This window comes from Sarcophilus harrisii, chromosome 3 (assembly GCF_902635505.1).
Source record: "Sarcophilus harrisii chromosome 3, mSarHar1.11, whole genome shotgun sequence".
Lineage (NCBI taxonomy): Eukaryota > Metazoa > Chordata > Mammalia > Dasyuromorphia > Dasyuridae > Sarcophilus > Sarcophilus harrisii.
The window spans coordinates 556,199,106-556,224,097 of record NC_045428.1 but is presented as its reverse complement, the minus strand read 5'-3'; the positions used below and the strand labels follow the sequence as shown (position 1 = coordinate 556,224,097).

The 24,992-nt window shown below is 39.9% G+C and overlaps 2 protein-coding genes across 6 annotated transcripts in view; both read left to right on the top strand.

Moving 5' to 3' along the window:
• Positions 1–4,232, top strand: part of DHDDS (dehydrodolichyl diphosphate synthase subunit) — a 29,832-nt gene extending 25,600 nt beyond the window's left edge. For 2 of the 4 annotated variants that reach the window (XM_031962519.1, XM_031962521.1), the window contains one exon: positions 1,965–4,232. In XM_031962519.1, the coding sequence (XP_031818379.1) occupies positions 1,965–2,201 (237 nt within the window). In that variant the 3' untranslated portion in view covers positions 2,202–4,232. Of the gene's footprint in view, positions 1–1,893 lie in introns of all 4 variants that reach the window. The other 2 variants (XM_031962520.1, XM_031962518.1) reach the window with 2 other exon arrangements.
• A 1,022-nt stretch (positions 4,233–5,254) lies between these two features.
• Positions 5,255–9,521, top strand: HMGN2 (high mobility group nucleosomal binding domain 2). Of its 2 annotated transcripts, XR_004233347.1 has the most exons (7): positions 5,255–5,489; positions 6,429–6,473; positions 6,711–6,740; positions 7,071–7,121; positions 7,574–7,669; positions 7,813–7,959; positions 8,586–8,686. XR_004233347.1 is itself a non-coding variant. In XM_031962522.1 (6 exons), the coding sequence occupies exons 1-6, from the start codon at positions 5,475–5,477 to the stop codon at positions 8,619–8,621; spliced, it is 273 nt and encodes a 90-aa protein (XP_031818382.1). In that variant the 5' UTR covers positions 5,255–5,474; the 3' UTR covers positions 8,622–9,521. The 2 variants fall into 2 exon arrangements, 1 of the variants encoding a protein (XP_031818382.1); XM_031962522.1 differs by lacking the exon at positions 7,813–7,959 and having other exon boundaries at positions 8,586–9,521.
• Positions 9,522–24,992: the final 15,471 nt, after the last annotated feature.

Sequence of the window (24,992 nt, the reverse complement as noted above, 5' to 3'; positions counted from 1 at the left end):
TCACTTGACACTTAGCTCCAAATCTTACTTACAGCTAAGTTACCTGATGGAGGAGTGTCCTCAAATTCAAGTGAGATAGTGTAAAAGTAAAAAGCACTCCGAAGGGGGGAGAGGTAATTAAAAGGGAAGGAAGGAAGGCAGTTGGACTAACAGAATTAGTTTTCTATGTGTATAGATTTGGCAGAGTGAGATGGCATAAATATTAGACTGGCAGTAGAATGCCAAATGGGGGATAGTAATAAGGTCTTGGTTCTGACCCAGCAGGCCTTTCTAGTCACTTGTGCCTGATTCCCAGTCTATGCTCCTGGAAAAGACATCCTAGCCACATGCTGGAGTATACTGAGTATTACCCATCTAACACAAAGTGTTGATTAAGTGTACATCATTTAGGACCACTTGAGAGACAGAAAGATAGTACCATTCCTACCTAGAAGTTTATTATATGTAGATTGGAACATTGGGTACATTGGAATATGTAGATTCCAATGGTTGGCTTTGGGCACTTCCAAGAATAAATTTAATAGGATCCTTGCTCTCAAGGAGTTTATAATTTAGTATTATTTCATGTCAGTCCAGTTATAACTTTTTTTAAATGTGTGAGTGCTGAGATGGGTGTTATGGACAAATAAGGCATCAGGATCTCATTTTAAAATTTTGTTATGTTCGTACTCTGGTTAGGCACTTCAGGCATTGAAGGAAGTACAGATATAAACCACAAATGCATTGGATTAATAAATTTTAGCTGTCCTCCTTCAAGGCAAAGATTCTGCTTAATGGAAACAGCATCAGACTTGGAATCCAGCAGACCCAGGTTTGGGGGTTCTTTTTGCCAATGAGAGAGTTAGACTAAGGTCTTTTCTCTGACATTCAGTAAGTATCAGATAATATCTATTCTCTGCACTAGAGAGCAGCCATGGCAAACTCTGTGAGACTCATGAGAATTTCTGCTCATTGACTTAGAAAACCACATATTTATATATTTCTCTCTTTTTTTTTATTAATACAGTAATACATTAAAATCAGAGAAGGTTGAACTAAGGAGCTGAATGTGAGCTACATGTTTGATGCCTCTGCTTTGGAGGATATATGGATGATCTAGTAAGAAAGAAGTTGGTAGTGTCATAGAGTCACAGAGTGCTGGGCCTGGGATCAGGAAGGCCCAAATCTGAATCCACTTCAGGTACTATCTAGCAGTGTGTGATCCTGGGCAAGTCATTTGGCTCTGTTTGCCTTAGTTTCTTCACTGTGAAAATGAGGCTAGTTATAACACCTATCTGCTAAGGTTGCTGTGAGGATGACGCGAGATCTTTGTAAAGCTTAGCACAGTAGGTGCTTAATAAATTCTTATTTCATATGCCCCACCACCACCACCATGGACTTTGTAGGTTAGTAGGAGATTTAAGGCAGTAAGTAGACTGAGGTATGAACATAATTCTAGGGAAGTTCAGAAAAAGGAAACAATGGGAGTTGGAGCTTTATTCTGGCTTTTAGGTTGAAACAAGATGATGTCAGAAGAACACTGGACTTGAAATCAGAGGCCTACAAAGTTGACACGGACCTTGGACAAACCTCCTGGCCTCTCTGAACCTTTGAAATAAGGCAGCACCTTCTCCCAGCTAGTTGTAAGGCAGGTGGTCTGGACATTTGAAGGGCTGTTTAACCACTGCCTGGTGGTGTCCGAAGCAGGAGTTGGAATTGCACAGGCAGAAGCAGGATTGGGAGGAGGTGAGCAGAGGCACAGAGGAGGTTAGCTGTACAGTCTTCCCCTTCTTCCCCTTGTCTCTCCCTGGTGATGTCCTCCAAGGGCTAAGTGGGCATGGGAAGGTTTTCTCCAGCATCGCTCAGCTGTCCCTCGCGCTTGTTCTTATTCCATTCTGCTTCACCACCTCCCAGGCCACCCTGCTCAAGCCTCTGCCCTGCTTGAACCTTATCCATGCTCCCCTTCCCCTGCTTATCTTCGGCAGAAGGCCAGAGAGATGTATGCGGAGGAACGGAAGAGGCAGCAGCTGGAGAGTGACCAGGCCGCGGTGACAGAGCAGCTGCTCCAGGAGTGCTATGGGCCCGGCAGGGATGGCCAGCTTCGGCGCATTCTCTTGCACAAACGCTCATCAGGACGAGAGGAACGTGTCCAGGGCTTCCTGCAGGCTCTGGAGCGCAAACGTGAAGAATGGCTGGCCCGCCTTGGCACAGCTTCCGCATGAGGGGGCTGCTCGTGTTCCTGCTCGCTGGCCTAGGGCCTGCTCCACCATTCCTGAGGGGAGTCAACATGGGTTTTGATAATGAGCTTTGCTGTAATCCTGGGAACAGGTGCAGTGGGGATTGGACCTTTCTGCCCAGCTAGATTCTTTGTCAATTGATGCCCTTTGTCCAACCCCCACAGAGGGCTTGGTTAGGGATGACAGAAGGTGAATGTCTTCCTTGTGGCACCCTGTAGCTGTCTTAGTACTCATGAGTAACTTGAGGAGCATCAGGTCCTAAAGTCAACCTGTTCTTTCAGACCTGTCACCTCCTGAGCTGCTGGTGGCCAGATTTCCTTATCTTCCAACAAACACCATCTTTCATTAAGAGGCTTTTTAATACAGGATTGTCCTCAACCCAGAAAGTACTGTTGTGTTGCCCAGCCCAGCCTCCCACTACCTCTGTGCCTCCTTTGTCCTCGCAACAAGTTTTAGTTCATTTTGGATTTAACAGCAGAAATCTGGGGATTGTTTTAGGCGTGGGGGGCAGGAGAAGATGGAAAGCCGATCATTTGCTTCCCCTCATGAGCTTTCCCACTTGGGCACCGCCATTGAATCGTCCCCCTACCCCTGACTTGTAAGGTACAGCCCTGATTGCTCTGCTGAAAACCTGAGCTCCTCCAGTGGTGGAACTAGGCCTTCGAAGACAATCCAATTACCTATTGTTGACTCAGCCCACACATGCTTTTCTCAGGCAGGGTCATGGGGCCAGCCTCATCCCTCCTGCCAGAGCTTGTCCTCTTAACTTGGCTAACTGGGATGAACCAATATGTCCATTTGGCTGGGACTCCTTTTTCATGCGACCTGCCAAGGCCAGCAGACAAGGACACCTCTTCCCTGTTGGCTCTGATATCTGCCTGCCGTGGCCTTGGCTGTAGCAATAGCGACCCTTTTGATAAACAAAGCTCGAGTCTGACCCTTCTTGAAAAACTTCCACTGGCAGCAGTTTCTCTGTCTTCAGCCTTGGTGGACCCCACAGTAGGAACCAGAGGGAAGGGTCAAGGGCTATGTCCTTCTTTCGTTCTTCTTGCCCTACCAAGAGCGAAAAGCTGATCAGAGGATTACCAGCCTGGCCCCTTTGCAGCTTTGAAGGGGCTGTGTTGCTTGAGCCTCCTCTACTTTAGGTGCTTGGGATAGCAGCAAAAGCTGTGTAAGGCTGTAATCCTGTCCTGATGCCAGATACTCTTGTCCCTTCTTTTGAAATTTCCAGACTTACTTCCCCCATGCCTGTCAAAGGGAGTCTATTTTCCAATTGCTTGGTCCTCAAATAGCTTTGTTATCAACAACACTTTTCAGACATCTCTCCCCAAAATATTGAAGCTACTAGCCATTACCTTTCCCTTTGAATAATCCTTCCTTCCCCCAAGCCCTCCAACACTTAGTATTGGCACAGGGTACCCAAAGAGCAGGTGCTATGTATTTTCCAGCTTTAAAATGGGATTGTTGACAGCTTTAATTAGGGAGTCATGAATTATAATGCTATAATTTGGAGCCCTACAATTAAGAAGAAACAAGGGGCCGGAGGCAATGAATAGAATTGGCCTTTAGATGGGCTTGACTGACATCTAGTCTTGTTTCTCAACCTGCCTAGATGGTCAAGATTGACTTGGGTTACTAGGGAGGATGGCTCTGGTGATTAATGGAGTTGGTATCCTTAATTGGCCATCAGTCTTGGGTTCTGGGAAAGATGTGGGGTGGAGCAGGGAGGAGTTACACCTTAGAGCACCTTGGGTTGTAGCAATGAGCTTGGAAGAAGAGACCCCACAGTCCCAGGCTGCAGCAGGATCTCCAAAATACAGGTGCTTTGAATTTGTACTGTGGTGGCTATGCCTTAGTTGCAAGGAAATATTAACCTCCATCCTAGCCCCTTTATCAAACTCTAGACTTAGAAATCAGATGGTAACCGATTTAAATGGCCTTCCCTGTTATCTACCCCCATTTGTTAATCTGTAGTCTCCTGGGTTTCAAATACATTAAAAAAAAAAAAAAAAAAAATGTATCCGGCTCACCTGTAAAAGTTGTTTGCTACTAACGCAATGGAAGGCCTTGCTTATATGGTAGCTGCCTCCAGAGTTCCAGTGACCCTTTTAGGGAGCGAGGAAAACGCCCTTTTCTCTTTCCCCTTACAGCCCGTTCCCGCTTTGCTTTCTAATCCCTTGAGTCCGCTGCAACTCTTTGTGAAGCTGTTTAAGGATGCGGTTTTTTTTTTTTTTTTGAGGGGGGGTGTTTTTAATGGGGACATGAGAGGTCATTAATCATTTTTGCTGTCTCAATAGGAGCAGGATAGTTTTATTCGGAGTGTGGCAGATTTTTTGCCTTCAGCCTCGAACTCCGAGGGCGAGAGTGACTAGAGGGGTCAGGGTGGGGGGTGGGGGAATAGGGGGCTGTTTGTGGGACGGCACTGGCATGGAAGGTGCTGAAAGGACAGCTCCCATCTGGCCTACTTGGGCCCCGCGAAACCCGAATAGTACCGTTACGCCTAGCCCGGAACCCCTCTCTGCTAGGGAAGAGAACAGTTTGCAGGTGAGTTGTCTGGGAGATGTCGGCGGAGCGGTAGCTCCGAGAGCTGCACGTCCGGCTGCACCAAGCCGTATCCCCTACTTCGTTCCTTCCCCGCCTCGGCGCTGTGTGCATGCGAAGCAGCGGGAGCAGCACAGGCTGGCGGCTTGGGCGCTGCCAAGCTGCGCGCAACAAACCGCTGCCTTCGGAGGAGACTCGCAACCCCCACCCCTGGGGGCCCCTAGCAGGGGGCGGGGGAGTGGGGAGGGAATCCAGAATGTGTCCTGGGTATTGCTAGTAAACGAAGTAGCTCGCTTGCACAAGGTGGAAGGAACTTAGAGAGTTTGCAAAACCAAGCCTTAGGCGGGAGTCCAAGCCCACCCCCCGCGCTCCTCGTATTTAGCGCGCGCCTCCCTAGTCGGCCTGGTGCCCCCCGCCCCCACCGCGCGCAGTCGCCTCGCGCTCCCCCCTCCAATCTCGCCCCATCCCCTCCGAGGAGGTGAGTTTAAACCCCGCCCACGTGACCCCAGCTGGGCCAATGAACGGCGGCGGGAGGTGAAATCCGGTTCTAACCGGTCCGGGGCTCCCAGCGCTATAAAAACTTTATAAACCCCCCGGAGCCCAAGCAGTGTGAGGAAGAGGAGACGGGAGCGACCCCCGGACCGGCCGCTGCCGCCGCTGCAACCCGCGCCCAGACTCCACTGCTGCCTCTGCTCCCGCCCCTCCACCGTCACCACCATGCCCAAGAGAAAGGTACGTGGCGCGGGGGCCCGACTCGGGCGCAGAGCCGTCCCCGCCGCCGCCTTCCCTTGGGCTGCTGGGGGCGGGCGGGCCTGCGGTGGGAGGCCGTAGGGCCAGGAGGAGCGCGGCTTCTCCGAGCTCCAGCGCCCGCGAGCGGCAGGGGCCATATTGAAGGGGCCGTGGTGGCGGCGGCGGGAGGAGCCATGTTGGCGGCTGTTGATCCTGCTACCCCTCGGGGCCTGTCATCCTCCTCCTCCTCCCGCCGGCCTCGAGGGCCCGCGCGACCCCGCGCGCCAAACCCCCCTCCCCTCCGGGCAGACAATTCAAACCCGAAGGGCGGGAAAGCCGAGGCGCGCGCGGGGCTTAATGGAATGGGGAGGGGGGGCTGAGGGAGATGGGGGGGCGAGGAGGGGAGCAGAAAAGGGGTGGGGGGAGGACGCGCTGCCGCCAAAAAACCGCCGCGCGGCGGGAGGGGGCAGGACCAACCGTTTCCCCGTGTGGCGGGCTTACCACGTGTCCGTGCCCCGCCCCTCGGCGCGGGACGGCAGAGCTAGAGTGGGACGCACAGAGCGCGAGGCCGCCCACGCCCCCCTGGCCCGCGCCCTAGCCCCACGCCGGCGCGCGCCGGGGGTTTATTATTCTCTTTTTTCCACCCTGTCCCCTCCCCTTTCTTCCCCCGGCGCCAGCTGCTCTGCGCGCGCGCTCCAGCGCTCGACGGCTGCCATGGAAACGGGCACCCGGGGCCCCTCCCCTCTGCCAGGGCGGGGGAGGAGGAAGGGGGTTATTTGCACCATCTGCAGCTGTTGCTTCTGCCTCTCGTGGAGACACCCAACCCTGGCGGCTCTCCCGGCGGAGGCGGAGGCCCCCCCGGGTCGTCCCTGCTGTGGGACCTCGAGAGGGCCCCCTGGGAGCCCCCCCTACTAACAGCCTTCCCCCGCCTTCTTTTAATAGGCTGAAGGAGATGCTAAGGGAGACAAGACCAAGGTTAAGGACGAAGTAAGTTGGTCTCCTCCCCCGGGGAGGGCAGCGCTGAAGGCGCGAGGGGGGGGCCGCAGTGACCCCGGCCGGGCTGGTGGCGAGGTGGCGGGAGTGCACAGGCCCCTCCCCCTCCCCGAAGGTCACTGACGAGCCTCTGTGTCCGGCCCCGGGCGGCGTGGTCTGCGCGGGGCACTCGGAGACAGCTGCTCTCCTGGTCCCGGCCCGAACTTGACTCTCTCCCATTCTTTTTGTTAGCCACAGAGGAGATCTGCGCGGTTATCTGCTGTAAGTACCTTCCTTTTCTGTCTTCCGGATAGGGTAGAAGCAGGCGAAGTAATCCTTCCGCCAAAGGAAGCGTAACTATCATTGACTAGTGCTTGGTTGAGGCGGAGATCTCGGGACGATCTCCCGAACTTCTTCCGGAAACTGGCCCTTATCCTTGTCCACAAAACCGGACCCTGCCTCAGCGTTTAAAGAAGGATGCCCTAAAACAAAATGGGGAATTTCAAGGGACACTAGAGGTTTCAAATGACCGATTGAATTTACGACCTGAGTTTTTTCATAGTCTATAGTTCGTTTAATTCTAGACCTTTTTTCTTCTCATTTTGAAATTAGAAACCTGCCCCTCCGAAGCCAGAACCCAAACCTAAAAAGGCCCCTGCAAAGGTAAGTGGGTGGATCTGTTGGGGAAGGGAGGGAAGAAGGGAAAGCAAAGCAGAATTTTCAACAAACTCTTGATCAGTGATATCTTAACGAGTTTTGACTTTATGTATTTAATTCAACACTTAAGGCCTACGGATCCTGTGCTAGGGGAGGTAAGAAAGATGAATACGATCAGGACTACCTTGATTTGGAGTTACTGTAATGACTGACAGTTATATATATGCTCATTTAAGCAACTTATCTGAGATCACAGAACTTGAAAAGAAAATTTGGGGGCTGGGTTCTCTCACAGAATATCTTTCTTTATATGTTATAATAAAATAAAGCTGCATTACAAAAGATTAGGTGGGAGACTCCATTTGTATGTATTGTATAAAGTCCTAGTCCTTCTTATCAATGGTGAGTTTGGGGGGTTTGTTTTATTTTTCTAACAGAAATCTTTTGTTTCTTGCTAGAAGGGAGAGAAGTTACCCAAAGGGAAAAAGGGAAAGGCTGACTCCGGTAAGGATGGGAACAACCCTGCAGAGAATGGAGATGCCAAAACAGACCAGGTAAAGTCTTGCTCCTTCAGCCAGTTATTGATCTCAAAGACTTGTCTGTTGCATATATTGGCAACAGCATAATCTCATTGGGATCTGAACATTTGTGTATCCTCCAGTTAATGCAGTTTTTCCTTCTGCCCATTTTAAAGCAGGAATTCACTGAACTGACGTTTTAAGTTGCAATAAGAAATTTGCTCCTTCACTGCCATGTGTTGCCAGTTGTCCCAAAGACTGCTGAGAATATTGCATGCACCTCGTAAATTTTTGCCCTCCACTCCAGAAGCACCACTCATAAAATGGTAAAATGTTAAGAGCCAGAAAGGACATTAAATAATATCTAGTCTAACAGCATTTTACAGATGAGGAAACTGGAGCCCAGAATGGAGTTGCAGCCTGGGGGACCTTGGGCAAGACACACTTCTCCTTTTTGGACTCAGTTTCCCTCATCTCTAAAATGAGGGGAGTAGACTAGATCCTGAAAGATCCCTGATAGCTCTAACTATGGCTATGACTTGCCCACAGTCACGTAGTAGTGACCTTTAACCACATTTTAAATAACGGTCAGTCTCTTTAAAGTACCCAACAATACTTCAAATCTAAAAAATTAAAACCTGGTCATGGGAGGGAAGAAAACAGTGAAAGGAATAGAATAGTAGATTTCAGGCAAGATTCATGATTACTCATTTGATCACATGTATACAGATATATGTAGGGCTTTTTATCATTTGCAAAGTGCTTTTTTCATTGTATCCCTGTAAGGATACGATTCCCATTATAGAGTTGGACCAAGAGCAGCAGGAAGCTGCCTAGGGACCTACACTGAGATTTAGTGCCTAGACAGAACTCTTAAACTCAAATCTCCAATGAATCTGGTTGCCCATCATTCCTGTCCATGCTAATAATAACAGTTTTCTTTTTCTTTCAGGCACAGAAAGCTGAAGGTGCTGGAGATGCCAAGTGAATTGTGTGAATTTTTGATAACTGTGTACTTCTGGTGACTGTACAGTTTGAAATACTATTTTTTATCAAGTTTTATAAAAATGCAGAATTTTGTTTTACTTTTTTTTTTTTTTTTTTTAAAGCTATGTTGTTAGCACACAGAACGCTTTGTTGTTTTGGGGGGGATGGGGCAGATGTTACAGATAGGATATCTCAGAAGCTGGGTTGAAATAGGAGGGGATTTCTTCCCCTCCTAGTTTTTGAGAAGACTTCTCTTGGATGCCAAGAGAAGGTTCCCTGACACTCTCTTTTTCTGTCTCTCTCAGACACACACACACACACAGATTCATAGATGTGAACACTGATACCCTCAGCCTGTCTAGTGAGGGTAGGAGTGGATAACTTCAAAAATTTGTACTTCTTCCCTGTCTGCCATAAGCATCAACTTGACTCCTCCAAACCCAGGGGCCTATCAGGACCTGCCCCTATTTCCCTCTTTGCTTCCACCCCCAAATCAATTGTGTTGGATACCAATTTTTCAGGTAATCTGAACTTGAATTATGGCCCTAAGGAGGCCTCCCCCAAAAAGCCGCAGCTCCTTTCATATTGGGGATCTTTTCTAATTAAGAATTCTGCAGTTTTCATTTCCTCAAAAGTCAGGGTAGGCTCGTGAAAAGTTGTTAAACAACATAAGCTCAATGTGAAAAGTGTCCACCCTCACTCTAAACTTTTCCCTGTTAAGGTATAAAATAAAGACTCTTCATTGGGTTTTATAGTGACTTTATGTTTTTGGTAGTCCACGGAGGAGGGGAGTTTGAAAGTTGTTGTATAATGTTGCCGATCGTAGCCCATGTCCTGCCTGAATTACCATGATTGTTTATGAAAAGTATCTTTAATAAAGCTGGATACAGTTTGGCTTGGATTGTTCTTAAATATTTTTCTATTTCCTGTGGAGCCCAGTTTTGGTAATCCGAGTTATTAGCAATAGTTTTCAGCTTTCTGGGATGTGCCTTGTCATCTCTTCATCCAGTGGTGTTGATTCTTGAGGCTATAATCCAAAGTTACTTTGTTAAGGATATTTGTGCCAGCATTTCATATTGAGCATAAAATGGCTCTTTGGTGATCAGAAGTATTAGGTGTAAATCCAGAGAATCTGGTTCTAGTCCCACATCGGACTGCCCCACTTCAGCTTGATGGTGTGGCTGAAAAAGAGTTTGTTATGCTGGAGGTACACCAGATTGGAAAATCTGGAGACCTGGCTTCTAAGACCAACTCACTTCTACTTTAGGAGTCAGGCTCTCTCCAATGTGATTAAGTAGGTTTAAATTGTTGCCCTGACCTTTGCAGAACATTCTGTTGACATATTGGAGAAAAGGTTTGGTAATTGGGAGGTAATACATGAGTTCTAAGATCTTTCGATTATGTTTTCATAATTTGTGATTGGATTGGAATTCAGTCGCTGATTGAGTCTCATGCTACAGAATAATCTTCTCAAAGGTCATCACTTAACATCTCTGACTCCATTAGCTTTGTATGATAAGAAGGTGACTAAATATCCCTTCAGATCTGAATCCCTGCCTCTCATTGGTACTTCTATCCCTTTAATGTTTCTCCAAGTCCTGTCAGGTCCTCATCTCTGATCATTCTCATAGGGAGCATCTGAGTTTGGATCTGTGCTTCTCTTGTTTTTTTATACTCCTGTTTTGTATGTCCAGCCACCTGCTGGACATCTGCCCCGGGGTGTATGAAAGTCACCCAAGATATCACATGCAAATTCACAACCCTCACTTCTCCATGAAACCCTTTTAAAAAGGGGGGCTGCTGACTTCTAGTTCTTTTCTTTCATTTCCTAAAGCAATCGGTTTCCAAGTCCTTGGGGTTACATCCAGTCTGTCCACTCTGTGGCCTGTCCCTAATAAATAATTTCCCTGAAGCACCAGGGTGGCTGGCTAGTCCACTGGGTCTTTAACCTCACCAACTGAGTTCCTCTACCCTACATTTCTAGCATTCTCACCTCACTCAGCTTCGCCTCTGCAGCCAATCAGAACTAAACCATTCTGATCGTGCTATCTTTTGTCGATCTTTGCTCCTTTCTTCCACACTTCCCCAGGAACAACTTGGGTGTGGTCTCTGAAAATTTTTGTTGGTATCCATGGCCCCCCAAAAGTGATCTTAAACTGAAAGACCTTTCTGCACATTTGGCCAATCCCACACCCCAAGCCCAGATCTGCCCTAGTAAAAGAGTAATTTCTGTAAGGTTGGGAATCTTTAGGGCCTCAGATCCCCAAGCTGGCAATTAGTGTTAGTTGAATGATGAGAGAATGAATGAAATTCTCTGGCCTTAAGACTTAATTTTCCTTATCAAGCATTTTTGATTCCATGATCACCTCTATAGGTAAATGTTTACAGATCTAAAGCAAGGGAGTTATAGAAGCACCTGTGCGATTGCTCAGTTACCGTTAATCTTTTAAAACACAGGCTAGATGTTATCTGTCAGAAGATTAGGAGATTCGCCAGTGCTTCTAGGATTTAGGAGGGAATAAGCCTGGCCTTTAATTTTGACCCATTTGGACCCCAGACCTCTTTATACACTGGAGTCTAGATTTCTGCTTCCTTGCTGCTTATTGCCTCAGGTCAGCTTTGAATTTCCTTTGCCCAAATTGAACCTCTTTTACTTTTTGCCTCAATTTTTCAAGATTCAACTTGGTGAATGTAAACCTTTTTCTGAACCTCTTAGCTTTTTAATGCTTGAGGGGAGGGTATTCTATTTCCAAACCTGTAATCATCTCTCTCGTTGTCCTATATGATTTACTTGTTTTTGCAAATGGTAGAATGGAAGCTTCCAAGGGTAGGACTGCTTTTATTTGGGCCTTTGTATTCCTAATTTCAAGCCTGGTACCTTGCAATTAGGTGCTTAATATTTTTAAATAATTGTGCTCTTTTTATTCTGGTATTATTGAAACACACAACATTGCTGTTCAGGAGTGCCCAGCTTCTTAGTGACCCCCATTTAAGGCCTCTTGGCAAAAATCCTGGGTGATTTCCATTTCCTTTCCAATTTGTTTTACAATTGAGGAAAATGAGGCAAGCAGGATGAAGTGACTTGCCTGGAGTCAATACACCTAATGTGGAGGTTAGATTTGAATTTAGAGAGGAGTCTTTGCAACTCCATACACTTTTTATTCATATGCACTTAGTTGACCCGTGAATATAGAGTTTAGATTTTATAATATTGCTATGTGCCAGATACTTTGCCCTTTAAGAATCTTATTTGATCTTCACACAATCCTGGAGATGGAGATTATTATCCTCATTTTAAAATCAGGGAACAGGCAGAGGTTAATGAGCTGCCCCAAGATCACACAGTTAAATTTGAACATTCTCAAATAGAAAGAACAGCAAAAAGGGTTTATATATAAAACCATAGATCTCTAGTGCATCTTGTTTTCTTTATATAATAAATTTCACTTGTTAGTTTATAAGCTGCTCACTTGTCTGTTTCCTTCTGAGCATTTATTTGAATTTTTTCAATGACTCAATCTTTTGGGGAGGAGGAGTAGGAATGAGGAATTACAATGACTTAATTTTCCCTTCACCAAACTCTCCCAACTTCAAAACACTCCCTCATAACAAATAAGCATAATCCAGCAACACAAATTCATACAGTGATCATGTCCAAAAACAATGATCTCCTCCTGTTTCTTGAATCCATTACTTCTTAGTTGGAGGTAGAAAGCATGTTTCATCATTGTTCATTTCCAGTTGTGGTTGGTCATTGCATTTATCAGAGTTCTTAAGTTTTTCAAAGTGATCTTTATAATGTAACAGAAATTGTTCTCTTGGTTTTGTTCACTGTATCAATTCTTTCAAATCTCTGGTTTTTCTGAATCCATCCCTTTCAATCGTTTTTACAATACAATAATGTTCCATTGTATTTATATACCATAATTTGTTTGACGGTTCCCCAGTTGATGGTCATTTCCTTAGTTTCCAGTTCTTTTGCTTCAACAAAAGTACATTTAGATCCTTTATTTTTTTTATTTTTTTTTTAGGATATGTATTTGATAATTTTAGGCCAAAGCGTAGGCATCAGATGGTGATTTGGAGGCTGTAGTTTCCAAATTCTTTCCCAAAATGGCTGAACCAATTCACAACTCCACCAGCAGTACATTGGGGTATCTGATTTCCCAAAACCACTTTGATAAGTTATTTATTTTTTTGGGGGGGGGGTCTTTGCCAATCTGGTGGGTGCAAGTTGGATGGAATCTCCAAGTTTAAATTTGTATTTCTCAGTGCATGGGAGCATTTTTCCCCATGTAGTTATAGTTGCCTTACTTTGAGAATTGACTGTTCATATCTTTTGACTATTTACCTATTGGAAATTACTCTTGTTCTTATATATTTGAATCAAGTCTCAATATATCTTGCATATCAAACTTTTATCAAAGAAACATGGTGCAAAAATTTTTTTTTTCTCCCAGTTTGGAACTGTTTGCCCTTTCATTTTAACTGCATTGATTTTGTTTATGCAAAAAATTTTCAATTTTATATATTAGGATTATTTTATTTTCTATGATCCTCTCTATTCCTTGCTTGGTCAAGAAGTTTTCCCTTATCCAAAGTGGTGAAAGGTTTCATCCTTTTCTGCTCTTAGATTTTGTTTAGGATGTAACCTTTTATAATCAGGTCACATATTTACTTGAAACTTTTTGTCACATATGGTATCAGTAGTTGGTAGCAAACTAATTTCAGGCCATTTTCCAAGTTTCCCAAGAATTTTTATTTAACAGTCCCTCACCCCAGTTATTGGGAGTTTGAACATTTATTAAACATTATATTAGTTTGTATATTTCTGGATGTTGCATACTAAATCTGTTTCATTGATCTTTTTTTTAACTGGTACCAGATACCAGATAGTTTTGATCATTATTGCTTTATAATATAGTTTGAAATATGATACTACTAGGTCCCCTTCCCATTTTTTTTCATTATTCTCCTTGAGATTCTTGATCTTTTATTTCTCCAGTTCAATTTTTTTCCCTCACTCTATAGAGTAATCTTCTGATGATTTAATTTGTATGACACTGAATAAGTAAATTTATAGAGTGTTGTTATTATATTGACATGTCCTAACCATGACAGTTAATTTCTCTGCATTTTATTTAGGTCTGTCTTTATTTCTATAAAGAATATTTTGTAATTGTAGTCACATAGATCCCTATGTGTCTTGGTAGGTGGACTCCCAAATATTTTATACATTTGGTAGTTATTTTGAATGGAATTTCTCTTTTTCTCTGCTCCCTGTATTTTGTTAGTAATATACAACTAAGTAATGATTTATGTGGATTTATTTTTATCCTGTTACTTTAAGGTAGCTACAGTTTCTATTAATTTTTAGTTGAATCTCTATTTAGACCATTATATAATTTACAATAAATGATAATTGTGTTTCCTCTTTATCTCTGCTTATTCCATCAGTTTCTTTTTTAATGCTACTACATGCATTTCTATCACTATGTAAAATAATATAGTGATCATGGACAGCTATGCTTTACCCCTGCTATTATTGGAAAGGTTTTTGTTAGAAATGTATGGCCATGTGTAGTGGTCTCCATTATATTTAATCTGAGCCATTTGGCTTTGGATAGATTTTATTTACCATACTAAGATAAGTTCATTTATTCCTCTTAGTTTTAGAGTTTAGGGGAAATGTGTTTGGTTTTGGTTTTTCCTGAAATTGTTGTATTGTTCAAAAGCCTTTTATGTAGCTCTAGCAATAAAAGTGATTTTTATAATATGAACTACTATGTTTATAGTTTTCCTAATGTTGAAATAATCTTGCATTCCTGGTGGAAATGAAATTGAATCAGAGTAGATAATCTTTTTAATATGTTGCTGTAATCTTTTCCCCAACATTTTATTCAATATTTTTGCAATATTCATTAAACATAAGACATAGGAATCTATAGGTTTATTTCTTTGCTTTTGGGGAAACTGGTTTTGGAGTTAAAGCCATATATTTGTATCATAGTAAGACTTTTATAGTATCCCTAATTTTTCTAGTTTTACAAACAGTATATAATAAAGGAATTAATTGTTTTTTGAATCTTTGATAGAATTTGCTTAAAATCTACCTTGTCCTGTTTTGTTGTTGTTATTGTTGGGAATTCATTTATATCTTTCTCACTTTCATTTAAGTTACTGGTTTTGTTGGCCTACAATTGGGCAAAATAGTTTCTAATAATTTCCCTTATTTCTTCTTGATTTGTTTTTAATTCTGTTTTAAAATGTTTATATTAGCAATTTGGTTTCTCATTTTTAAAAAATCAGATTTTTATTATTTTCAAATAAACATATTTTTATTTAAATATTTAATAGGACATTTTGCTTTCAGTTCCATTCAATTTATAGAATTTTTCATTCTAAATTTGATGTTTGGTTAGATGAAAGTGTTAATTTCTTGTTTTTCTAGTGTCTTTTTGATTGATGAAAAGATATGACATTTGAAGCTTTTTACAACCTACTCCCTTTCTAAAATTCAGTTTTTCTTACACTTTTCCTCCTTAGATACTCTATATTCTAGCTATACTGGCCTAATTGATATTCTTCAGATTCAATATTTCATCTTCTAACTCTTTAAATTTGCTTTTTAAATTTAGAACTTGAATACAAAAAGAAATTTTTCATATGCATAGCAGAATACATAATAAAACCATGAATCTCCATTTCACATTCTTACTCCTTTTATTATTTTTATATATATATATATATATATATATATATATATATATATATATATATATGTATGTATAAAATTCTATACTTTATTTCAAAACTCTTCTGCTTCTCTGTGCTTTTCTTTCAGTTATGGCTATTATCTTTTTGGTATTGAACTTCCTCATAACTCTCTCAACTTCAGTAACTTATTTATCTGTGGAATTTAATGTATTTCTGTACCAAACTGTATGTGTGTGTGCAACTTTCATTTATTTGTTTCAGATAAAAGTTCATATATTACCCATTCTCTACAGTCATTCCTCCATGTTTGTATGTTATTCTCACAAATCTCAATTACTAGATATAACAAGTACCCTAATGTATTCCTCCTTTTATCATCTTTTCTCTTTCCCTTCCTCAAATATGTGGAATAAAACCAATTTATCCCCAAGATCTCTATTTTTCTTATTTTACTCCCTCAATATCCTTTAAAAACATTAAAGTTCTGAAGGGACATTTATTTGTTTCTTCTCCCTTATTAGAATGTTAGCACTGCATCAAAGCAGACTTCTCTAGAATTAGGTTTGTATTTCAAAAATGCTTACTTGACTATGGCCTTTTCATCAGTAATACTAGAAAGTCCTCTATCCCATTAAAACTTTGTTTTTTCCCTGTTCAGCTTTTTGGGGTAAGTGATTCTAGGTTGTTTTCCTCTATGGTTTGGTAGAAGCTGCTAGGTCTTTTGGGAACTTAACTGTGGTTCCTTGGTACTTCAACTGTTTTCTGGATACTTGCAGTATTTTTTCTCTCATAAGGATCTTTTGGATTTTGGTTCTGACAGTTCTGGGAGTGATCAATAAATTTAGGTTCACTTTGCCCTCTGTTTCTAATAGATCCGGGCAGTTTTCACTTATGATTTTTTGAAATAAAATGTCCAGGATTTTTTAAATTATGATTTTCAGTGAGTTCAGTGATTGTTGCATTATCTTTCCTTGAGCTATTTTCTAGGTCAGACATGTTGGTCACTGCCTTCAGCTGCTCTCTGGGCTTCCAAGGTCCCCACCCTGGGGCTTTCTGACTATTCTGGGAGTTTTTCAGACCAACCTTTATTGTTTGCTTCTAAACACTAAGAATTTCAGGCTATCTACCATGTGTCCAGGTCATCTTTGATCAGAGGAGGAGACTGCCCTACAATGACACTTGTGTGGCTAGTGAGGATGTGGTGTAGCAGATGGGAAGGGCAGGCTAAGGCAGCTGACTTTTTATGTAGTTCTCTAGGTAAAAAATGTTCAAATAATTTACCTTTCTAGTTTTGCTGAAATAGATATGTGGGAGCTAGACATCCTGCTTTCATTTCAGGTGGCCATCTTGGCAATCAACTTGTCACTGGCTATTCTTTCTTGAAATGCTCTCCCTTCTTATCTCCATCTCCTCACTTCCATGGCCTCCTTCTGTACTCAGCTAAACTCCCTCCTTCTGCAAAAGGCCTTCCTAGTCTGTCATACCCCTCCTCAGATCCTCTTTGAGATTACTTTTCATTTTGGAGAATATACCTAGTATTGATACTACTGGGTTAAAGAGCATGCACAATTTAATAACTTTTGGAGGATACTTCCAAATTACTTTACAGAATTGTTGTACTTGATTCTACCAATAGTGCATTTGTGTCCTGCTTTTCCATATTCCACCAGTATTTTTCATTTTCCTTTTTTTGTTAACTTTGTTAATCTCTGATGTGTGTGAAGTAGTACCTCAAGAGTTGATTTAGTGATTGAGAATTTTGGATTTCTTTTTCTAAAAACTACCTATTCACATTCTTTGACTACTTGACAACTGGGGAAATGAATTAATTCCCTTAGAAATGAGACCTTTTTCAAAAAAACTTGCCACAAAGACTTTTTCCCAATTTCCTTTCATTCTAATTTTTAACTGCATTGATTTGTTTATGCAAAAACTTTTACATTTTATATAAACAAAATTATTCATTTTACCTCCCAGAAACTTGCTTCTTATTTGTTCATCGACTCTTCCCCTATCTATAGATCTTACAGGTAATTCTTTTCATGCCCCATTAATTTGCTAATGTTATCTTTTATTTCTAAATCATGCACCCATTTTAAGCTTGTTCTAGTATACCATATAAAATGTTAATCTAGATCTAGTCTCTGCCAAACTGCTTTCCAATTTTCCTTAGTTTTTGTCAAATCATAAATTCTTGCCTTAGTAGCTGTGATCTTTGGGTTTTATCAAGCACTAGGTTATGGCTCATTTGTTTCTGTCTATTGTATCTGGCATGGCAAATGGCTGAATAAATTGTTATATATGAAAGTAATGGAATATTATTGTTCTATAAAAAAATGATGAGCACGCTGATTTTAGAAAGGCCTAAGAAGATTTACATGAACTGATGCTGAGATAAACAAGCAGAACCAAGAATACATTATACACAGTAACAGCAAGAAATGTGAGATCAACTATGAAAGACTTGATTCTTCTCAGTGATTCAGTAATCCAAGACAATCCCAATAAATTTTGGATAGAAAATGCCATCTGCATTCAGAAAGCGAACATGGAGATTAAATGTAAATCAGCACATGCTATGTTCACTTCTTCACTTCTTTTTTTTTTTCCCCCTTTGTGGTTTTTCCCTTTTGTTCTGATTGTTTTTGCATAACCTGATTCATAAAGAAATGTATATTTTAAAAATTAATATATATGTAAAACCAAAAAAATTAAACAATAAAAAATGAAAAACAAAAAAATCAAATTATCTAATAGTTTTTTAATTTCCTTGTTTCCCCCCATAAAACAATCTTCATTTTATTTACTAGCCCAATTTTTTTGCTTTCAATTTATATCTCCTTCAATTTTCAATATTTATAATTGGGAATTTTAAATTTATTCTTTTTCTAACTTTTTGCATGCCTCATATATTGATCTATTTTTTTCTCTTTTATGGATGTAAACATTAAGAGATATACAATTTTCCTTCAGTACTTTCGCTGTATCCCACAAATTTTGGTATGATGTCTTATTGTTGTCATTATTTTTAATGAAACTATTGATTATTTCTATTTGTTCTTTGACTTACTCTTTAGAATTAGCTTATTTCATTTCCAATTAATTTTTAATCTTTGCTTCCAAGGCCCTTATTGAATGTAATTTTTATTGTTTCCTGTTCTGAAAAAGTTGCATTTAATATTTCTGCTTTTTTGCATTTATTTGTGACATTTTTATGCTTTAGTACATGGATAATTTTTGTAAAGGTGCTATGTACATCTGAGAAAAGATATATTCTTTTCTAATCCCATTCAGCTTTCTCCAGAGGTCTATCATTTCAAAATTTTCTAAAATTCTATTTGTCTCCTTAACCTCTTTCTTATTTATGTTGTGGTTGGATTTCTCTAGTTCTGAAAGAGGTAATTGAGATTCTCTAATAGTACAATTTTATTGTCTATTTCCTCATAATTCATTTACATTTTCCTTTAAGAATTTGGATGCTATATTTTAACATATTTAACATGTATGGGACTATCTGCCATCTAGGGGAGGAGGTGGAGGGAAGGAGGGAAAATTCTGGAATACAAGGTATTGCAAGGGTGAATGTTGAAAAAATTACCCATGCATATGTTTTTTTTTTTATTATTGTTATTATAGCTTTTTATTTAGAAGTTATATGCATGGATAATTGCCAAAGCTTTTGTTCCAATTTTTCCCCTCCTTTCCCCCACCTCCTCCCCCAGATGGCAGGTTGACCAATACATGTTAAATATGTTAAAGTATAAATTAAATACAATATAAGTATACATATCCTAACAGTTATTTTGTTCTACAAAAAGAATCGGACTTTGAAATAATGTACTATTAGCCTGTGAAGGAAATCAAAAATGCAGGCGGACAAAAATAGAGGGATTAGGAATTCTATGTAATGGTTCATAGTCATCTAGAGTTCTTTCGCTGGGTGTAGCTGGTTCAATTCATTACTGCTCTATTGCAACTGATTTGGTTCATTTCATTGTTGAAGATGGACACGTCCATCAGAGTTGATCATCATATAGTATTGTTATTGAAGTATATAATGATCTCCTGGTCCTGCTCATTTCATTCAACATCAGTTCATGTAAGTCTCTCCAGGCCTCTCTGAAATCCTCCTGTTGGTCATTTCTTACCGAACAATAATATTCCATAATATTCATATACCACAATTTATTCAGCCATTCTCCAATTGATGGGCATCCACTCAGTTTCAGTTTCTGGCCACTACAAAGAGGGCTGCCCCAAACATTGTTGCACATACAGATCCCTTTCCCTTCTTTAAGATCTCTTTGGGATATAAGCCCAGTAGCAACACTGATGGATCAAAGGGTATGCACAGTTTGATAACTTTTTGAGCATAGTTCCAAATTGCTCTCCAGAATGGCTGGATGTATTCACAACCCCACCAACAATGTATTAGTGTCCCTGTTTTCCCACATCTCCTCCAACATTCTGCATTATCTTTCCCTGTCATTCTAGCCAATCTGACAGGTGTATAGTGGTATCTCAGAGTTGTCTTAATTTCCATGCATATGTTTTGTAAATAAAAAGCTATAATTAAAAAAAAATAATTTGGATGCTATGACATTTGATGCATACATAGGTAGTGCTATTAATTAATTCTTTGTCTATATGTTTTTATAAACTCTTCCTTGTGCTCTCTCCATTTATGTGAGATATCCCTCCCCCATTCTTTCTCTCTTCCTCCCCCCACTCCCAATTCATTCATCCCTCTTTCCTACCCTTCTACTCTTTTAAGATTATCCAAACATAATAAAATAAATATTGGGCCCTCTCTGATCCTTGATACTGAAAGATTATTTGTATTAGAATGTAATATTATTACTTGCATAGAATATAAACAATTTAAATTTTCTTAGCCCTATATAATTTCTTCCTTATACTTACCTTTTTATACTTCTCTGGTACTATATTTGCATAGCATTATCTACTCAAATTTCGTCTTTTCATCAATGTTGCTTGAAAGTCCTCTGTTTCATTAAAGATCTCTTCTGTAGGATTATACCCAGTTTTGCTGGGTAAATTATCCCTGTTTATAACCTTTTTGAAATATCATAATCCAAAATCTCTTTTTCGTTTTCAATGGCAGCTGCTAAATTTTGTGTGATACTAACCCAGAGTACTTAATCTTTTTTTTTTTTTTTCTAGCTGCTTGCAGTATTTTTTCTTTGATCTGAGAGCTCTGGAATTTGGCTATAATATTCCTAAGAGTTTTTATTTTGGGGATAGTTTTAGGAATAGACTAGTCAATTCTTTCAATTTCTACTTTGTCCTATTTCTAAGATGGGTATACAATTGGTGTTTTTTAAAATTATTTCTTGAAATATGATATCTAAGCTCTTTTTTTGTTGTGATTTTTCTGGCTTTCAGGTACTCTGATGATTTTATAATTATTTCTTATCAATCTTTTTTTAAGGCCAGTTTTTTTTCTTATGAAATGTCATATTTCTATTTTTTCAGACTTTTAATATTTCTTAACATCTCATAAAGTCATTAGCTTCCCTTTTGCCAATACTAAATTTCAGAAAGATTTTGTACCTCTTTTAATTCTCTCTTCATAGCTTTCTTTCATAGGTCTAATTTGATTTTTAAAAAAACAATAATATTGTTTTTTCTCCTAGGAATTCATGTTACTCTTGTATTCAATCTGCATTTTTCTTTGAGACTTTGCTTACAGATGTTTTAAGTCATTCTCTTCTGTGTATATCTTGTGTATGTCTCTTTTTGTTTACCATTCTTCTTGTTCAGCATTCTTCTTAACTTTGGACTTTATGTTAATACTAGACTCTGGACTCTTTTGGAAGGGCTGATCAGCCTGCATGTCTATCCTTTTACATTCTGTTGTTGCTTTCACAGTTTTCAGTTTTTCTAAATGATGTGATTCAGGGTGAAATCTGTTCATTGCCTTTTTGGTCTGAGCTTTGCAAGTTCCTAACCCAGGTTTGATTTGTTGGCTTATGTGCTGCTGAGTTACAGTAAACCACTGCCAGATTCAGTCAAATTAGCCTATTGGAAGTTCTGCAGTTTCAGAGTAACTGAACTGCCAGCTAGATTTCAGTTTAGTATTTCTGGTTATTCCTTTGAAGCTTAGGTACTGGGCTGAAGGCTAGAGCTGTTCTGTTCTTGAGCCACACTATGTTTCTGGATCTTGTTCCTTAATCAGGACACAGCTAAGACAGACTCAGGCTTGCTGGCTATTTCTCCTTTCTGTCCTGGATCCATGACCCAGAAGTGGTCAATGGAACAGCAGAGCTGCCATTCCTTCATCCAACACTAATTCAAGGATCCTTAAGGATCCCTTGATTTGCTCTTCTCGCTCTATTGATCTGTCTTGGTCCTTTCTTTCCCTAAGTCAAGAATGCTTCCTGCTCCTGCTATCACCTATGCTTTTGGTTATTTCCCTGTTCTGTTGTCCATAGATTTCTCTGCCTTTCACCTAAATTCTGGGCTGGGAATAAATGACTCACTGTGATTTTTTTTCTTGACTTTTCCCATCAAAATTTAGTCTAGTTTATTTTCTAGATTATTGTGGAGGAAGTGTGCTGACTGAAGTAGGCAAAAAGACTTCATCTAAGTCTTCTGTCAACTGTCTTTCTCAAAATCTATCATATCTAACTGTGCTAAAATTCTATGTAGAATCCTAATCTTTTTTATTTGTATTTTTGTTAGATTTCTTTAGGTTTGAAACCAGACATTGAAATCTTCATTTGTTGCAGGATGGGAAAGTTAAATCTATGTCTCTTTAGTTCTATCAATTTTTCTTTTAAAGTACTCAGAAGCTATACCATTTGCTGCACAAATATTAAGAAATATTATTTTGTTTTCTTTTGTACCTTTAAGTATAATACAATTTCTTTGTTTTGTCTTTTAACTATTTTTACTATTGCCTTGTCCAGGATAATGTTTGCTGCCTCTTATTTTTTTGAACTTGCCTGAAAAAATTGTGCTCCAGTCTCCATTTTAATTCTGTGTGAATCTTTTTCTGTTTTGAGTGTATTTCTTGTGAATAACATTGGGGGAGTCTGCTTTGTAATCTATTCTGCTGCTATTCTGTTTTATGGATGAGTTCATCCTCTTCAAAGTCACACTTATGATTGGGTATGTATTTCCCTCCTTCATATCCTATTTTACATTTTTTTCTCTCCTGCCACCCCGTTCTTATAAAGAAGAAAAAGGTGATGAAAGAGTAGTGCAATCTGCTTCTAGAACACTGATCATCTTCTCTTACCTGAGCTTAGAACTTGATAGCTGATTCTTGCCCTTTTTTTCCCCCTTCATAATTTACCCTCCAAAATAGAAGTTATTTTACTTGTAGCTGTTCCATCTTCAAATCTATCATCTCTCTTAACCACCCACCCACCTCCACCACCACCACCACCACCACCTTTTCTCTCCTCTCCTTGTTCCCTCTCATTTCCCTGTTGAATTTAATGTATTCCTACACCAAACTCTGTGTGTCGGTATTTCCAATTCCCTCTAGTTCAGTTCAAAAGGGACAAAAGTTCTTCCTCCCTATTTTAATAAATACAAACACTTATTCATCATTTAACTCTTTCCAGCTGCCTAAAGTAATTTATCTTAATAGATTTCTCTTTACACTTGTGTTTGCTTTTCAGTTTCTAGTCAGCTCTGATCTTTTAAGAAAAATTCTTGAAAATCCTCTATTCCATTTTAGATCCATTTTTTTTCCCTTTAGGAATTTGCTTGGTTTTCTCAGGGTAATTTATTCTTGGTTGTAAGCTTTCATCTTTTCTTTTTCAAGTATTATATCCCAGCATTTCCTCTCTTTGATAATACTAGCTGTCAAGACCTAGATGTCTATAACTATGGCTCCTTGATACTTGAATTGTTACTTTCCAGCTGCTTGCAGTATTTTTTTCCCACCTTTGACCTGGCATCTCTGGATTTAGGTAAAGACATTTATGAGAATTTTTTTGTTTTGGGATTTCTTTCAGGAAATAAATTGATTCTATCTTCATTTTGCCCTCTGGTTCTAAAAGAGCTGGGCAATTTTCATCTTATTATTTTTTGAAATATGGTATCCAGGCTATTTTGGGTAGGTAAGTAGGATCAGACTTTTAAGCACTTTAGTGTTTCTTAAGTGATCTTCTCTTGACTCATTTTCTAAGTCAATTTTGTTTTGGGGGCTTGTTTTTTAATAACTGATTCTTTAACATTTTCTTTTATCTCAGAATTTCTTAATCATTATTCAATCTTATGCCTTTTTTAGATATGGAGAACATGTATAAGAGCTGTGCTCTTCTGAGACTATTCTCATATCTATCTTAACTAAAATTCCATCATTTTATTTCTTCACTGTGTATCGAGACATCAGATTTTTGTTCTAGTCTGAATTAATCCATTTCCTCAGGCTTTATCGCTCCTTTCCCTACTAATCTTTCTTGTCAACTTTTCATATGAGCTACAAAGTGAGTGGGCTCTTTCCCTTTGCACTGAAACGAAGTCTTAATGCAGCAATCTCATAATTGCCATAGAGTTCCACTAATGTGAAATCTAATTTTTGCAGACAGGTTTGCCACATGATTCCAGCTTGAATATCCTTCAGGTCCTGTGCAAGTCCACAAACCCAACCCTCTAAAACATTCCCATTAATGTACTCATCTTTTAAAACCCAGATGCCTGCAATTTCCATAGCAACCATCACCTTGCTGATCCAAACTTGTTCTGCTTGTTCCACATGAGGACAAGGTGCTCTCTCACAGAAGATTCCTAACTCAGGCTTATGATATATTCCTGTAGTGATACATCTACCTGAGCCTCAACCCCAGTCATTGTTTCTCTGTTGATTCAAGGGGTCTGCTCTTCCCATAGGAGAAGCTCCCATTCCTAAAAAAAAAAAAGTGAAAAAGGATGTGGTTTCTGCTTGCTGTCTAGTTCACAGAATCTAGCTCTTGCTTCATTCACAGGTTGGCTCAAGTTCAGTCCCCTATGAGCTTCTATTTCTGGCTTAATTTTGCAGAGGTATCCCTTTGGCTCAGCAAGACTACAAATTTCTTGGCTATCTCCTCATTCAGGTGGATTTGAATGGCAATTACCAGGTCTTGGTTCCTTCTGTGATTTTACTAGGGATTTTTAAGTGACCAAATGTACCTAGAAATTCATAGAATATATCTCTAGTTGTCTATTTCTGTAATTTAAAATTTTTTAAAGCACAAAACTATTATTTTACTTCCCCATCCATGTAACACTGTCTTTCAATACCCATCACGTCACTATGTTTAAACTCTGGGTCCATACCTAATATGGGTAAACTCCCATGAGGCTTTAAATCCATATGTCATGTCGTGGCATTCATATTTTATTTAAACAACCAATAAATGAAATAATATATTTTAGGAAATCTTTTCATAGTAAGGGTATCTCCAATGCTTTTAAAACAGTAATGTCAGAAAACCCTGCTTAAAAGAAACGGGAAAAAAAGAAACAGAATAGTATTCAGAATCAAAGGAGAGAGAAAAATATTTTTTAAAATCCCTAGATGAACTCCCACTTAAAGCAGTGGTGATTGCTATCTGAGGAACTGGTAAGCAGACAGGTAGGAGCCAGGTACTCTTAGTCTTCCCCACCTTTTTGGAGACCAAGCTTCAAATTTCCCTGG

Excerpts from the sequence above, each read along its gene's own strand:
- HMGN2 (XM_031962522.1), top strand. Across the intron at positions 6,741-7,070 it reads GATCTGCGCGGTTATCTGCT|AAACCTGCCCCTCCGAAGCC; the intron begins GTAAGTACCTTC and ends TTTTGAAATTAG. Across the intron at positions 7,122-7,573 it reads CTAAAAAGGCCCCTGCAAAG|AAGGGAGAGAAGTTACCCAA; the intron begins GTAAGTGGGTGG and ends GTTTCTTGCTAG.